The sequence below is a fragment of the Mercenaria mercenaria genome, chromosome 16 (genome assembly GCF_021730395.1).
Source record: "Mercenaria mercenaria strain notata chromosome 16, MADL_Memer_1, whole genome shotgun sequence".
In the NCBI taxonomy this organism is placed as follows: Eukaryota; Metazoa; Mollusca; class Bivalvia; order Venerida; family Veneridae; genus Mercenaria; species Mercenaria mercenaria.
Window position 1 is genome coordinate 39,962,193 of NC_069376.1, and position 16,806 is coordinate 39,978,998.

Genomic DNA, 16,806 nt, shown 5'->3' on the forward strand with positions numbered 1-16,806 from the left:
TTTCTACCAAAACTTACAGGATTTATCAGTGCCAAGCCTATTTATACATATCATCACTATGTTCTGGTTCAGTGATTTTCAGCAGAGTTATGGCACTTGTTTTTTTTTTTTTGTATTTTACATTGTCCAGGCAACTGCTCCAATACAACCAGGAGGAAAAACACTAAACTTAATAGAAGTGATCATAACCAAGCCTAGTTGCGCATTTTGTGGGCATGTTCCGCTTTGTTTTCCCCCAGCAGAGTAATGGCCCTTGATTCGTCAAATTTTAAGATGTTTTAGCCACTTCTTTTATATAATAGGACGGATTTCTACCAAACCTTTTAGGAGTGATCAGTGCCAAGTCCTATAATGCATATTATCGGCATGTTCTGGTTCAGTAATTTTCATGGGAATTATTTCCCTTTATTTGTCAGATTTTATGATATTTTGGCAACTTCTCTTATACTATTGGGCAGATTTCTACCAAACCTTACAGGAGTTATCAGTGCTAAGCCTAGTTATACATATACAATGCATTTCCAGAGGAAGCGATGTCCTCAATAAATAATCTAGTCTTAGTACACCCCTGTCGAAAAAAATGCGGATGACTCGCTTTTATTGCTTTTTCTCTTGGCAGATAAAGAAATTTGGCTTAAAGATGTTGCTACGACCGACCTTCATTATGATAACACTGCAACTGAGAGTATGACTATTAGTTGTACGGATGGAGTCACAGCAGTACTAAGAACGTACTCTGTTAATATTGCCGACGAGGTAATTCATCTTAATACATTTGCATATTGGTAAGAGGGAGAGAGAGGGTGGGGGGGGGGGGGGGGGGGGGGGGGGGGAGGGAGGGAGAGAGTGAGATCCTTTTGATACATGCAAGTAAATGCCGAAACTATCAGGGTGCATAGGCGGCTGCTGAGGAAGATCTTAGTTGCCTCCCCTCGCCCGCACACACCAAATATTGAAGTATACACCGACCATTTAACGTCTGAAAGTTAGTTGGATACATGTAGTTTCATATGCGAAAGAATTTTACTTCCGAATTAGATTTCAAACCCATAGAAGTGAAAGAAAAATCGCATGAATTTAGCGACTTTAACCACTCATGTTACCTTAAAGTTTTCACCCCTCTTGAAAATGTGTAAAAAGCATATCATTTTGACCGAACTCAGTTTATTTCAAATTTTAAATAATTTTTGTCACAAAAGAAATTTAGCGGATACCCTCGACTCGAATATTTCATTCAGACATGAGTGTTTGCACGTGTTTTACCCTACTATCGTTTAAATAGTTAATTAAAAATCAATCTTATACAGGTAATTTCTTTCAGGTGCCTGTGTTAACAAACCTTGGAGGGACGACGAATGTCGGTGATGGAACAGCGATCGGCACGTCCGTCTATCAGTTTACCGTCGACGACCAAGATGACGTGGTCACGTGTACGTCATCTGACCCAGATTTTACCGTAACAGCTGTTGATAGTGTGGCGGGAACACAAAGTGAGGCAACTCCTGTTTTAGTCATTATTTATTGTCCCCCACCTTTTTCGAAGAAAAAAATAGGGGGGGGGGGGCATAGAAATAAGCTGCGTCCTTCCATCCGTCCTTGCGTCCGTCCGTCCGTCACACTTCGTGTCCTGTCCATAACTCGGCCATTCATCAAGGGCTTTTAAAATTACTTGGCACAAATCTTTCCTATAATGAGATGACGTGTCATGCACATGACCCCTTGCTCCAAAGTTAAGGACACACAAAGAGGTCAAAGGTTAACAGGGTAGTTTCGTGTCTAGTCCGTAACTCTGTCATTCATCAAGGGATTTTAAACTTACATGACACAAATGTTCCCTATAATGAGCTGATGTGTCATGCGCAAGACCCAGACCCCTAGCTCCAAGGTCGAGGTCACACTTAGAAGTCAAAGGTTAACATGGATGTTTCTTGTCCGGTCACTAACACTGCCGTTCATCAAGGAGTTTTAAAATTACTTGGCACAAATATTTCTCATAATGAGTTGATGTATCATACGCAAGACCCAGACCCCTAGCTCTAAGGTCAAAGTCACCTTTGGAGATAGAACTTGAGTCAGTGAAACATTTTAGCTTATTTCCATTTGATTTATGTTTAAATGTTTAACAAGTACGCATTTAGTAGGACTTCAAACCTTCATTGTTTTATTCGTGTATGTGAGTGATACATTTTATTAACGCATTTAATATAAAAATCAAAAGATATATGGCTTAGTGTATCTAAGGAATACGTGTTAATAACGATGTTGATATTACATTAAAAGATACCGATTTGACCTAAGCTTTGCGTATTTGAGAGGTACAGTCTATTAACGATTACGTCATGAAAAGATACTCAATAATTTTTCAGTCTGGTTTTTTAAAAATTACAGGATTTGATATAGAGACAGCAGCTGTCCTTGATGCAGCCACAACGCCATCATATACATTAACACTGTCTTGTCTCGATGGTGTTAATGCTGCAGTAACAGACACACACACAATAACCGTGTCAGATGCTGTAAGTAGTTCATATGTCATTACCTACATTTAGGTTAAAAACATACGTTTTAACTCTAGCTTCTGATTGGTTGGCCTTAGGGTAAATCATGACACCTTTGCACCCTTCTACTTATAACAGACCCACCATTTACAATCTCAAAATTCAAGGGTTTTAATTAACATGAGTTTGAAGACCGGCCAGTCTCACTGTGGGGAACCGCATGATCAAAATAATCTCTAAACCAAAATAAATTTATGAATAATATGAGATAATATTGAAACAACTTTTGCTTTAAATCTCAAATATAGCCTGTCATATAGCAACATAGATGTATCCTAAAACTATATAGATTTTAAACACAAACACCTTCTGATTATCTGGAGCACTTCAAGAAACCGAGACTTCTTATTTTCATTAGTGTTTGTAATTACAGGATACCAATCATTATTGCCAACTACATAATAATTTAACAATTTTCATTCGTCATATGTTAGGCTATGTTTAATTTTCATATCTTATCATGGTAGGAAATTTATTCATGTTCTTCAAAATATAACTTTGGTTTCGAGATTATTTTGAGCATGTGATTCCCCACAGTGAGTCTTTAAACCCAAGATTATAAAACTGAGTTGAAGGGCAGTTATTTAGCTCACCTGATTTTTGGAATCGTCCACAATTTCTTTGAGAATAACTGCTCCTTATCCACTACACCAGCTTCGACCAAACTTCACAGGAATGTTCCTTGGGTGGTCTCCTTTCCTTAAAATCTAGGTCATCCATGCAGAATTCTGGTCATAGCAACCAAAAGGAAAATATATAAATCTTTTCCTCAGAAACAGCTGGCACAATTTTGAATTGATTTCACAGAAATGTTTCTTGGGTGACCCTTTACCAAGTTACCGTAAATCATTGTGCTTCGTTAAAAACATGACCGACAGGCTGCGGGACTAATTTTCCTTATATGGCTATAAGGAAAATTTTGAAAATCTTCTTCCATCTGAAACTACTTGCTCGATTTCAAAATAATTTAACAGCAATGTTCCATTGTGTGACACCATTTTTTCCCAAATAATTCTATTCCCTTAAAAACATGTCCTTTATGGAGCGGGGCTAGTTTTTATGTGACTATATGGGAAAATTTTAAAATCCTCGCCTCTTAAACTACTGGTACGATTTAAAAATAATTTCACAGAAATTCCTTGGATTACCCTGTATTTAATTTCTTCAAATCATTTTGAATCGTTGAAAAACATGACCGCCAGGTGTGGGCTAGTCTTCCCTATATGAATGGATGGAAAACTTTGAAAACCGCCTCCTGTCTAACCGTTTGCCCGATTTAAAAATAATTTGGCAGCGATGTTTCTTTGGTTACCCTCTATCAAATTCTTTCAAGCCATGTTGATTTGTTCAAAACCATGGCTGCCTGGAGGCATGGCTAGTTTTCTCTATATAACTATACATAGAAAAGTTTGAAACTTATGTTGTTCTCCATACAAAAAGAGCCTAGGCCTACAGTAGTTTGCCTGTATTAAATGCATAGATAGCGAACAGTGAGCATGGCTTGATTTTTCGAAAACTTCCACTTGCATGCCGTGTGATTTGGGTCTCCGTGGCCAAGTTATTGTGATCGATAAGTCGACGAGCTTGAATAACTTGCAACTGACCTATATGAGTTAGTTTAAACAAAGTTATTCTCTAGAGTACATACCATTGATTTACACAACTACAACAAGTTTACATGATATCGAAGAAAGGATAAGAATGAAAGACATGTCTTATAGAATTCTTCCCCTTGAGCGGACAATACCGTTTTTTATGTAAAACAAGAGATCGTTATAAAAAGTAAAAGTAAAGTGTTTGTTTATTATAGTGCCACCCCTACTGAAAGGGCCAGCCAAGTTGGTTTATGAGACACCTACATACATTGAACAGCATTACTTCCCGATTCCTATTTTTTAATGCCATCATTAAATATGATAGATAAATGATAATAAATTCGAGCATCTTGCAATAATAATATAACTATTTATACCTAATCAATTTGTATTCATGCAATGTCAAATAACAATTGACCCATCTCAAAATTACCTGTAGGTATAGATGAATGAAACTTAATAAAACTTTCATAATTATAGTTGCAAACGACTGAAATGAGGAATTACATGTAATGATGTTGATGCTAAGGCCTAAAAAAATGTAAATGTTTGTTTCCGGTATACAGACCTACCCTAAATTTTTGGTCCGACCCTAAATGTTTTTATTGCCATGGAGAATTTATTTTTCAACTTTTTAATAAAAAGTTGCAAAACTGCACTTTTTATGCTTTAAACATGGTCAGTGATGTTAGAAATCATCTAACTGATGCTCTAAAGGCATAACCCCCCTATTTGTATTCATTTTTTGACACAAAAAATAATTTTCGAAAAGTCCCACTTAATAAAAAGAATAAAAAAAGATAAATTTACCGACCTACTTACCCTATTTTTGGAGCATGTTACTGGAAACAAACCACTTTTTGTTAGGCCTAAGGATGTCTTAGGAAATATTGATTTTTTTTAATAAAGGAGCAGACGATAAGCTGCAGAATCATTTTTATCAGTTCATTATCACATTGTACTTATTTATAAAGAAAACTTCATTTTAGGCACCGGTATTCGATCCAGCTACTCCGGACACTTCGTACACAGGAACAATAAGTGACGTCACCACAACTGCTACAAGTCTGTACGCCTTTTCTGTGATTGATACGAATGCAGTCACGTGCACAACTGATAATTTGAAATTCGAAATAAGAGATGTTCCCCCAAGTTAGTATCTAGATATATTCTGGCACCATACATCCCTTTAGTATTCCATTCCGAAACTGCAATTTTTACCTTCAGTTGCAATATTTCAAATCAATGTAAATCTGAAAATTCTAAACTCGAAATAAGGGACGTTCCATCAATTAAGTACATTAAGGATGAATTTACAATATTTTAAATTCGAAATAACAGACCAGATTAGTACATGTGTCTGTATTTAGGTCTGAATGCGCACAATTAATACCTCTATACAGTCTTTGTGAATAGTACACTGGATGTTCACAGTGCTGTCACACATACCTAGGCAAATTTCAGATAACGTATCTTACAGATTTTTTGGGGGAAAATGAAATTTCAAGGGCAGATAACTCTTTTTTCGATACTGGTGACCTATGACTTACCGCATATCTTGGTTTCTTAGATGATTGTCCTTCAATACCCAAAGCTGGAAGAAATTCTATTTTTGGGAAAAATTTTGCCCATCTCATATACAGGGACTCTAGCGTACGCCTTTAAACGACGAGAAAAGTAGGGGTGATCATCATCTAACAGATATTTTTCTTTTCACATTATATAACCAAACTTCGTTAAGATGTCAGGATCTGGAACTACTTCTCATGCAAAAATTAAGATCTACTTCACCAAATACAACATTCTCTCTTGTTGTCAAAAATACAATTACAATGTTTGCACAGTTTCGGCTGGTCTCTAACTTTTACGCGTAACTCTCTCCAATGTAATGTCAATACAGCCTGATTACTCGTCTAATACAATATGCAAAGTCACATTCCGGAAAATATTGTTATTGAATGCCATTTTGAACTCGCAAGAGTTCAATTAACCAATAGTATACACGACCGGTGCTCGACCCGACCAAGCGCCCGTTTTGTTGAACGCGCCTCAGATGATCTCTTCGCTGGTTTCCGTATTCTTGCCAAGGCAAACACATTATTTGGCAGGTCTGCAGTACCCTGAGCAATATAAGTTTTAGCTCGACTATACGGAGTATATGAAGAGCTATCCTACTCGACCCTGTGTCGGTGTCCGCGGAAATATCAAATTTTATTATATACCTACATAAATTCTGTAAAAAGATCAGCTTGTATTTCACAAGTAAATATGAACAGGCCGAAAAATCCGTGTTGTACTTTTTGTATTGTATGTTACCGGACTACTTTCATCAATACGCATGACCTGACACGTTTCTATAAATAGCGCACATAAAAACTTCACTAAGTTCCATTTTAACATAGATAAACATTGAAGATTTCGTTCAATAGCAATACACCTAACAAAAAGATGGTGGTATATAATAAAAAGGGACATTATAACAGTAGCTTGATCTGGAATTTGTATTCGGCTCTCGTAGATTTTGCAAGGTCTGATCACACTCGGCGCATGCATACAGCATCCCAGATCGAGCTACTATTATAATAACCCTATTATATTGCTGTTTTTTCTATTTCTGTTTTCTAATTATTTCCAGATATTTTAAAACTCGCAAGTATTAAAACTTCTAAAATCTGGACAAGACTGCAATTCATTGTTTATGCGGGTATACACTTATCACATATACTGTTTAGTATTATGTAAATATATACGAATAATTTCAACACTTGCAGATCAAGAAATTTGGCTTAAAGATGTTGCTACGACTGACCTGCATTTTGATAACAACGCTATGGAGACCATGACCATCAGTTGTGACGACGGCACAACCACAATAACGAGAGCGTTCTCTGTCGACATATCCGACGAGGTAAGTCCGTAAACTTTAACTATCAGCAGTCTGGTCGAATTGGCTATTGAAAACAAGATAAGTTGTCGCGCTACTTTAGAACATCTTCTGGTCCGTTCTTCCTCTTCAAGATATAATTCCGAAGACATACACCAAAGTTATTAGATTTCGAGATATATTTCCCTAAACATGCACCAAAGTGGCTTAGGCCTAATTTCGTTCTTCCTTTTCAAGACATCAACCAAAGTTGATAAATTTCGTTCGTACTTCCCGAAAGATATTTTCCGGAACATGCACAAAATTTGCTAAACTTCGTTCGTCCTTCTCCAGATATATTTTCCGAAACATGCACGAAATGACTAAATTTCGTTCGTCCTCAAGATATATTTCCCAAATCATTCACCAAAGTTGATCAATTTCGTTCGTTCTTCAAGGCGCGATATTTTCCCAAATCATTCACCAAAGTGGAACAATTTCGTTCGTTCTTCACGGCGCAATATATTTCCCAAATCATTCACCAAAGTCGATCAATTTCGTTCGTCCTTCTCAAGATATATTTCCCAAAACATTCACCAAAGTTGATCAATTTCGTTCGTTCTTCAAGGCGCGATATTTTTCCAAAGTAATTCACCAAAGTTGAACAATTTCGTTCGTTCTTCACGGCGCGATATATTTCCCAAATCATTCACCAAAGTCGATCAATTTCGTTCGTCCTTCTCAAGATATATTTCCCAAAACATTCACCAAAGTTGATCAATTTCGTTCGTTCTTCACGGCGCGATATATTTCGCAAATCATTCACCAAAGTTGATCAATTTCGTTCGTCCTTCTCAAGATATATTTCCCAAAACATGCACTAAAATGGTGTAAGTTCGTTCGCCCTCGATATATTATCTCCGAAGCATGCAACAAATTAGAAAGTTACAAAGGAAGTCAAAAGATCAAAATTCAGAAATAAAAGAATTAAATTTTTGATGTGCTGCGGGCAACAATGACAGTGTTTTTCAAGCAATCAGTTCTACTTTTTGGTCATTATTTTTACACAATTCTTGAAGCCGAGCCATTGTTCGCCTTCTTTTGTTTCAGCCGCCGGTTTTATCAAATCTTGGAGGAGCAACGACGGGACCTGTTGGTGACCTCACCACCGCCATCGGCACTACCATCTATCAGTTCACTGCCACGGATCAAGATGACCCCGTCACGTGCACCTCTTCTGATGCAGACTTTACGATAACTAACGATAATCCTGGTGTTGCGGGAACACAAGGTACAAATTTGATTTTTTAAGTATAATTTTATTATATTATATGAACTATAGATAAACGACTTTTGATTGGCGGCAAAACACATGATGTTGAACCGTCTGCATGGCACTGGAAACTGTGCACAAAATAAAGATATTGCACATTTTACGAAAAATCGACCTCAACAATGTGAAGTTTGTATGACTGTATTCATACTTCGTATAAAGTGATGTCGAGTGCAGATAGTCGTGTCACATCACTAAAAGGTACTAACCATCGTGATTTCGACTTTCACCATGATCATGGTTTCGATTTTATCATCGCAGCCTCGTCGTTTCGACTTTCGAGGTGTGATGAAAGTCGAAAGTCGAAACTATATTGATGGAAGTCGAAACTACAATGATACAAACATCGTTGCAATATAGTTATAGTATATCGTAAAAACGTCTTGATTAGATCAAAAAATCAATCTCTTTTTAATACTGCCGGATGAAGAATAACCAGAATCCGAATAAACCGAACTATGGGAATTCAGGATGGTGAGTACAGTTGAAACAGTGGATTCTCCTTCTACAATATTTGATAAAGCGTTTGAACTTTTTGTGTGTGTTTGTGTGTATATAAACTTATTTATTGTCGACATCGGTAGCCCATAATGGGCTACTCCTCCAGAAGACTGTTAGTAAACTTCAGTGAGATAGAGCAAGATGCAGAAAAAGCTCCAGTTCCAGAGGCTTCCCTGATTCTTTCGTGTACCTGGTGTAAAGCACTAATCCTAAATCCTATCCTAAATTAGTAATTTTGAGTTGTAGATGTGGGGGCTTGCACACACGACCCCCGGTTTTCGTAGTCTGACAATATTACCACTGTGCCACTTCGTCGACTCTGTGTAGTTTTAGAGCTGCAACAATACAAAATATATAGCCGTGGCAGCAAACCTTTAAAATGTTAGGGGAATAACTCAATTTATTTTTATTTTACAGTATTAAATATTGTAACAGCAGCGGGTCTTAACGAAGATACAACACCATCCTATACGTTAACACTGTCTTGTGATGATGGTGAGAATGCAGCCGTGACAGATACGCTGACAGTTACCGTGTCAGACGAAGTAAGTATAAAAGAGCAAAAAGGTCAACGAACAAACATTGGAACTATCAAGTTTGATAAAATATAATCGCTAGTACTATATTGTGAGTGTTTTTCGTTAAGTTTCGGGCAAAACTTAAGTTTACAAAACAATTATCTCATCTCGTAGATTTTCATGTAGTTCTCATCTTTTTGTGTTATACTTTAACGTTTACCCAGGTCATTATGATATCTAGCATTCCATCTTTCATGTATATTCGTACATTTCAGTTTATACATGAAATACCTTAACCGGTCACACAGGTATACGCGTGACATATAGTTGACCCGATCAAATGGGCATTGGTCAAACATATATTTAGAAAGAAGCTAATAATAACTATGTCCTCATGTCTAGACAGTCAAAGGTCACACAGTTGTTATAAAACCCAAAGCCCACGGTACTGTGGCGCGCACTGTTAGATAGATACCTGTAGAGTACACACATTATTTTCCCAGCCAGCAATTCTGCGTCAGGGTGTGCTGTATTGAAAGACATTTTGGGATTATATTACTATTAACTGTTTCATCTAGTTTGACTTGTATATACGTTGATACAGAGAGAGGCTCGCGTGTGATTATTTCTGCATATTCTAGTTAACAATTAATACATTATATAAAACCGACAGTGTGTTTGTTTATTTTCCATCTCTTCTCGTTTCACATACATATGAGCTCTTGATTACCCACCAAAGACACAACGCGAAGGAACAATATTCTATACGATCACGTAACACCAGCCGTAGGGTAACAAGACTCGTTTTGGTGCCGTGACCAGGATTACGTAATCATTACAAGAACTGTGATGGACACAAAATTACGTAATTAACAAACAGTTTCATTAGTGTCAGTGATTCGGGAGGAATATTGGACTAATCACAGACCATCTTCACGTAAGTTAGATTTTTTATTGCTTGAATTTCTAGAATGGCGCAAGCTAACCAACAAGCACCGTTACAACAGGGTCTAAACGGGATAGAAAATGAAATGCAAACTCTTAATATGATGGGGGCACGGGGAATAGATAGCATCATATCACCTCATGAGGGTGATCCTTCTAAATTCAGGCAGTGGATGAAGGAAATGGACAAGTATGCCATACTTGTCTCCGCAAATCAAGTAAGAAGAAAAATGATTGCTTACCAGAGCAGTAAGGGTGCTGTTTCAGATTTTATTCAAAGGTATCTAGAAACAAACCCTACACATACTTGGGATCAATTAAGAACTGAACTCAGAAATAGATTCAGTGAAATCACTGACCCTCAACACGCATTACGCCTGTTGCGTGATGTGCGGCAAGGCAAACATGAAAATGTTACGGTCTACGCCGAATCCTTATTAGCACTGGCAAAAGAGGCTTTCACAGGTCAACCAGGTGGTTTAGCAGCGGTAGAAACGCAGCTAATAGGTTTCTTCATTGATGGCCTCGCCCATGACTATCTAAAATTCAAGGTCATGCGCGAAAACCCCCAAACATTACAGGCAGCCGTTCAGTCGGCAAATCAAGAACAAAATTTAAGGAAAAGGTTCTCACTCAGATCTGGGAGAGATTATGGTCACTTTGATAGGCGACCCTCACAAACAGCTCAAAGGCATGAGGAGCCTATGGAAATAGATCATGTACGCCCCACCCGTAGATGTCAGCTATGCAACCGAAAAGGTCACACGGCGAGATATTGTCGTGTACAAAGAGCCCCACCTAATACTGTTAATGCAGTACAATACAAGCAAAGGTTAAACAGAAATGCAGACATTGAGTGCTGGCACTGTGGTCAGAAAGGACATATTCGTATAAGGTGCCCTCAGTTAAAAAACACAAATAGACACGCACGACAAAACACACAGCAGCCAAAATACTCACAAAATACACAACAAGCAACCTCACATTTAAACTAGCACGCTCCTCACGCTTTGAAGCCGGCTTGGGGAGCTCTAAACAACATAAGCAACATAATTCAAAAATTACATATCAAGTTAATATAGCAGGCAATCCAAATTCATGTTTAGTTAAGATAGGCAAAAATAAATACAGAGCTCTAGTAGATAGCGGAAGTGAGGTAACACTTATTCATAAACGAGTTTACGACTCGCTACCTTTTGAAACAAAATTATCTAAAAAGATCAATATTAATTTGCAGTCAGTCAATGGAGGTCAATTAAAAGTTTTAGGTCAAGTAAATATTCCATTTTACATTGGCGGAACACAATTAAATCACAATTTCTATGTAGTATCTGATATGACCAAAAATGTTATTTTAGGAAAAGATTGGATGTTTAAATTTGGCGTTCGTATTTACTGCGACTTACACCGTCTTCGTATAGGTAAAACTTATGTGCCTTTAGAATCTGACATACATATTCATTCGATTGCTAGGTTGCACAAAAAGGTTATATTAAAGCCACAAACTGCATACCAATGTATAGGTAAGCTTAAGAAAGATCCTAATTTTCCCCCGGCAACATACGAAATTTCACCAGTAACAGAAGGTTTCATAAGCACTGAACCGGGACTTTTGGTAACTACCTGTGTGGTTAATGTCCGTAAAGATAGGAAATTCCCGCTTGTAATTATAAACAGCACAAACAAGACGATTTGCCTGAAGAAAAATTGTATTGTCGCAAAAGCTGAGAAAGTTAATGAGATGGATATAATTACATTTGAAAATCAGCAAAATCAATCTTGTGAACCTGACAAAACAAAGTTTATGTCTGAATTCGCTCCGGGCGATATCAACTGTCCAGGTAAATATGCAAAACTGATTGAACCGTTGATAAAACAAAACACTGATTTATTCGCAAAGAGTGATATGGATTTAGGCCAGACTGATTCGGTTACGATGAAAATAGACACTGGTGATGCTAGCCCTATAAAAGCGAAGTCATACTTTACTCCTTTGAAAAATAGACCCATTATTGAAAAAGCAGTTAAGGATATGTTGAAGGCAGGTATTATTGAACGCTCTCGTTCACCTTGGTCTTCAGGAGTCGTTCTAGTCAATAAGAAAGATAATACTAAGCGATTCTGCGTAGACTACCGCCCCTTGAATTTTGTCACCAAGAGGAACTCGTGGCCTCTCCCTAGAATAGATGAAATGCTAGCACGACTCGGGAACGGAAAATTCTTTACGACACTGGACTTGAAAAGTGGTTACTGGCAGGTCATGATGGATCCTAAGGATAAAGAAAAGACAGCATTTCAAACGCCCTTAGGCCTATTTGCCTTCCGTAAAATGCCCTTCGGCCTTTGTAATGCCCCCGGGGTGTACAAGAGCTTATGTCAATAGTTTCTGCAAGACTGCGAAACATTCGCAATGGCCTATTTAGACGACATAATTATTGTGTCTCCTACACTTGAATCTCATTTAGAACACATAAGCACTGTATTTAATCGCTTAAGGCAGCACAACCTTAAACTTAAGCTAAGCAAGTGCAGCTTTATGCAACCAGAAACAAACTATTTAGGCTTTGTTGTCAGTGAAAAGGGTATAAAACCTGATCCTGAAAAAGTAAAAGTAATACGCAACTTGCCCACACCGGCTTGTGTGCGTGAAGTGAGATCATTCATCGGGATGATAGGTTACTACAGAAGAATGATCCCTGCATTTTCACGCATGGCTGAACCCCTAATTGCACTCACACGCAAATACGCCAGATTTAATTGGACCCCAGAATGTCAACAAAGTTTTCAAGCACTAAAAGATGACCTTACTGCTATTCCACATCTTGCTTACCCTGATGTTACGAAAGGTTACGTAATATATACCGATGCGTCGGATACCAGTATCGGGGCAGTCTTGGTGCAAACTTGTGACCCAGAAGACAGCATTCTGCCAAATGTGCCTTGCGAAAGGCCAATACACTTTTTGTCTCACAAATTAAGCCGCTCTCAGCAGCGATACTCCACGATAGAGAAGGAGGCCCTGGCATTGAAAATTGGGCTTGAATCTTTTGATGGGTACATTAGAAACGCTCCAGTGATTGCCGGACAGACCATAAACCACTAGTCCATCTACTTAGCTCACCAATGACCAATAAGAAAGTTCAAATGTGGGCGTTAGCTATTTCAGGCTATGATGTGAAAATTGAATACATCAGTGGGCGTGAAAACACATGTGCTGACATGCTATCCCGCATGCCACACCCTCCTCTCAGTCCTGAGGAAGAGGCGGCAATTGACCGCTATGTTGACATTAACGATAATACATTCCAGGTCAATGTTATTAACACCAACTTGATCAATCCAAAGGAATTTGTAAGTTATGTCCCAAATCAGCCCGAGGATGTTGCAAAACCAATTTTAGACCAAACAGACATAGACATGTCGAAAGAGCAATTAAAGGACGAATCGTTCAATCAGATAAGAAAGCAGTTACGAGTTCATGACCCAGCCAAAGCTATGAACAAATACGTAGTTTTGGATGATATCTTGTATTATATCTCTGACCCAGACGGTGAACCCGTCCTCAGGCTATGTGTCCCATCCCACCTGCGAACCGCAGTACTTAAACAATATCACGAGCTAGGTCATCAGGGTGCGGACAAGTGTTATGACGCTATCAAGCGAAAATACTTCTGGTCCAACTTGTACAAACATGTACTTGAATATGTTTCAAAGTGTGTAGTCTGTCAAATGAGATCGCAAAGCACACAAAAACCTCCGCTACAGGTAACAGAAATACCTAACTACCCCTTTTCTAAAGTCAGTGTAGACATAACCGGCCCACTACCTCAGACGTTGGCTGGAAACAAATATATACTAGCCTTTGTTGATTGGCTTACAGGCTATGCCGAAGTGTTCCCAATTAAGAATAAGACTGCAGAAACAGTCGCCCAAATAATTATTGAGGATATTGTCCCTCGATACGGGACAATGAAAACACTTCTTAGCGATAACGGAGGAGAATTTGTAAATGAGGTAATGGATTACGTAACTAAGGAATTAAACATACCAAAAATTGAAACAAGTTTTTATTCTCCAAATGCTAATGGTAAGGTTGAAAGATTCAACAGGAGTCTAAAAGATTATCTGTCTAAAACAACAGAACCACAAAACTGGGATGTAGGTCTGCAAGCTGCTGTAGCAAGCTATCGCTTCAGCCCTTGCGAAACTACAGGTTTTTCCCCGTTCTTTCTTATGTATGGTCGTGACCCTCAGTTACCTCTTGACAACTTGCTCCGCCCGCGCAGGCGATACATGGGTGAACAAGAACATAAAATTGCCCTTGAGCAACAACACAAAGCATTCAGAGTTACTTATCAAAACATGAAAAAGGCTAAACGGAAGCAGGCAGAATATGCAAACCGTAATGCCACAGAGGTTACCTTAGATGTAGGCCAGGCAGTATTTCTAAAGAATAATGCCAGGAAAAGCAAACCTGATCATAGGTACACACCATATTATCGCATTGTTGAGAAAAAGACCCCGCTCACTTTTGTACTAAGGCATGTACTTGATGGTACCACCGTCCATGCTCATGCTCGAAACATAAAAGCGGCCAATATAGATGAATGGGAAGCACCCAAGGTCAATATTGATAAAAGAACTAGGAAATCAACGTACGCAGTACCCCCTTCGGACTCTGAATCCAACTCAGATAGCGACAATTCTAGGTCAGACTCACAAACCGTCCCCAAAAAGGTGACAAATAGGTTACGTCGCGAAAGAACTGATTCGTCTGCTAGCTCTGATAGTGACCCACCACTAGCAGAAATTCAAAGAAAACTACGTAGAAAAAGACTACGGGAACAGTTATCGTCCTCTGATAGCACTGATAGTGAATCCGAGCTAACTAAGCTTAAGAAACAAGTGCAATCTAAACGCAATAAATCAATAACTAATGTCCCGACCGATACACCATACTCTTCAGAAAATGAAAACTCTACAAGCGAATCTCCCATGGAAGTTAACATGTTAAATGATCCGGAAATTAAACCTTCACTGTCGCAGTGTAAAACTACTGCTGAAATAAGACAGATCAAATCGCCTGGAGGTGATATTCAGACAGCTTGTTCAGATTTCACGAACCAGTCACCCGATGTAAATGACAAAAATGCTCAGTTTAAGAACCTACTTAACGCTCTAGCAAAAATGTTGTAGGAAGGCTTCAGATGTAATTTTGTATATATATAAAAATATTATGTTTATGATTTTATTTTCCATTTGACTCACAGGTCAAAGTAAGACAATGGCGTTTATATACATAAGAGTATATAGCCACACTTATTGTAATTTTAGTAGTCAAATTCGACTGCAATGTATAAACTTTATACAGTATTGTAATGACATTATTTACATGAATATACTGCCTTAGGCGAATTAACTTGTGAAGACGGCCGCGGATTGTCTTTGATATCTTGACTCAAAATCAACATAGACCAGTTTATGTTAAATTCACTGTATAATGATATCCTTGTGAAACCAATAGCTGACAACACAATTCGTTTGTCGTTTCAGGTCATCATTATGATTATTCAGATATATATTGCACTTTTGCTTGCCATATTTCCCGAAGCCAATACTATCACGTTAAGAGATAACGTGGTGTTTATGAAAAGTAATCAGGTTACTTTCACCCGTAGTGCATGGAAATTAGCACTCACTCTAGACTTAGATCCCTATGACCAATTTATCACTAACATTTCTGAAGATGCTGATAAGATCGAAAAGAATTATTAGGCAAACCATATTAAAATATGACGCTATTAAGACAAATCCGAACTTCGTGCTTACACTAAAAAGTTTAGAACAGGAACTGAGTCGACTTAAGTACACTTATTTAAAATTGCGCTCTAAATTCAATAACAACAAATTCATTAGGAATAAGCGATCATTGCTTCCATTTATTGGCTCATTATTTCACGGATTATTTGGCGTGAGTACGGATGATCAAATAAATGCTGTTAGGCGAAATGTTGCAAAACTGGCAGGAACTCAAGAAACAATTCTGCATGTACTCGATGAAAGTTTAACAGTACTCAATGTTACGAAAACAAGGTGTGTCTGAAAATCGTTGAAACAATTAATCAAATCCTTACATCCATGGAACAGTTACACACAGATTTGTCTAATTTCGAAGAAAAATATTCACAAAGAATTAGTTAAATTCACAGAATTTGTACAAACATACCTTCAACTATCAAACCTGATTCAAAACTTCAAGGAACTAATTTCACGTGGCCTTAGCTTGTATGAACACCTTGAAATACAGTTAGATGCCGTTGCACTGTCTCATCTCGCACCAGCAATTATTGAGCCAGTTTCTCTCGCATCAATACTATCTGAAATTCGATCTAATTTACCGCCAATGTTACAACTACCGTATGATGAAAACACTCAACTGTGGTCTTATTACCAAAATATGCTCTGTACTGGAATGTTAGTGGCCAACAAAATA

The 16,806-nt window shown here is 38.0% G+C and overlaps 1 protein-coding gene across 1 annotated transcript in view; it reads left to right on the plus strand.

Annotated features, from left to right (window-relative positions):
* Nucleotides 1–16,806, plus strand: part of LOC123540435 (uncharacterized) — an 80,694-nt gene that overhangs the window by 17,801 nt on the left and 46,087 nt on the right. The window contains exons 9-15 of the mRNA XM_045325464.2: nucleotides 620–756; nucleotides 1,322–1,490; nucleotides 2,389–2,516; nucleotides 5,143–5,305; nucleotides 6,925–7,061; nucleotides 8,127–8,307; nucleotides 9,268–9,395. Of these exons, the coding sequence (XP_045181399.2) occupies nucleotides 620–756; nucleotides 1,322–1,490; nucleotides 2,389–2,516; nucleotides 5,143–5,305; nucleotides 6,925–7,061; nucleotides 8,127–8,307; nucleotides 9,268–9,395 (1,043 nt within the window). The remainder of the gene's footprint in view (nucleotides 1–619; nucleotides 757–1,321; nucleotides 1,491–2,388; nucleotides 2,517–5,142; nucleotides 5,306–6,924; nucleotides 7,062–8,126; nucleotides 8,308–9,267; nucleotides 9,396–16,806) is intronic.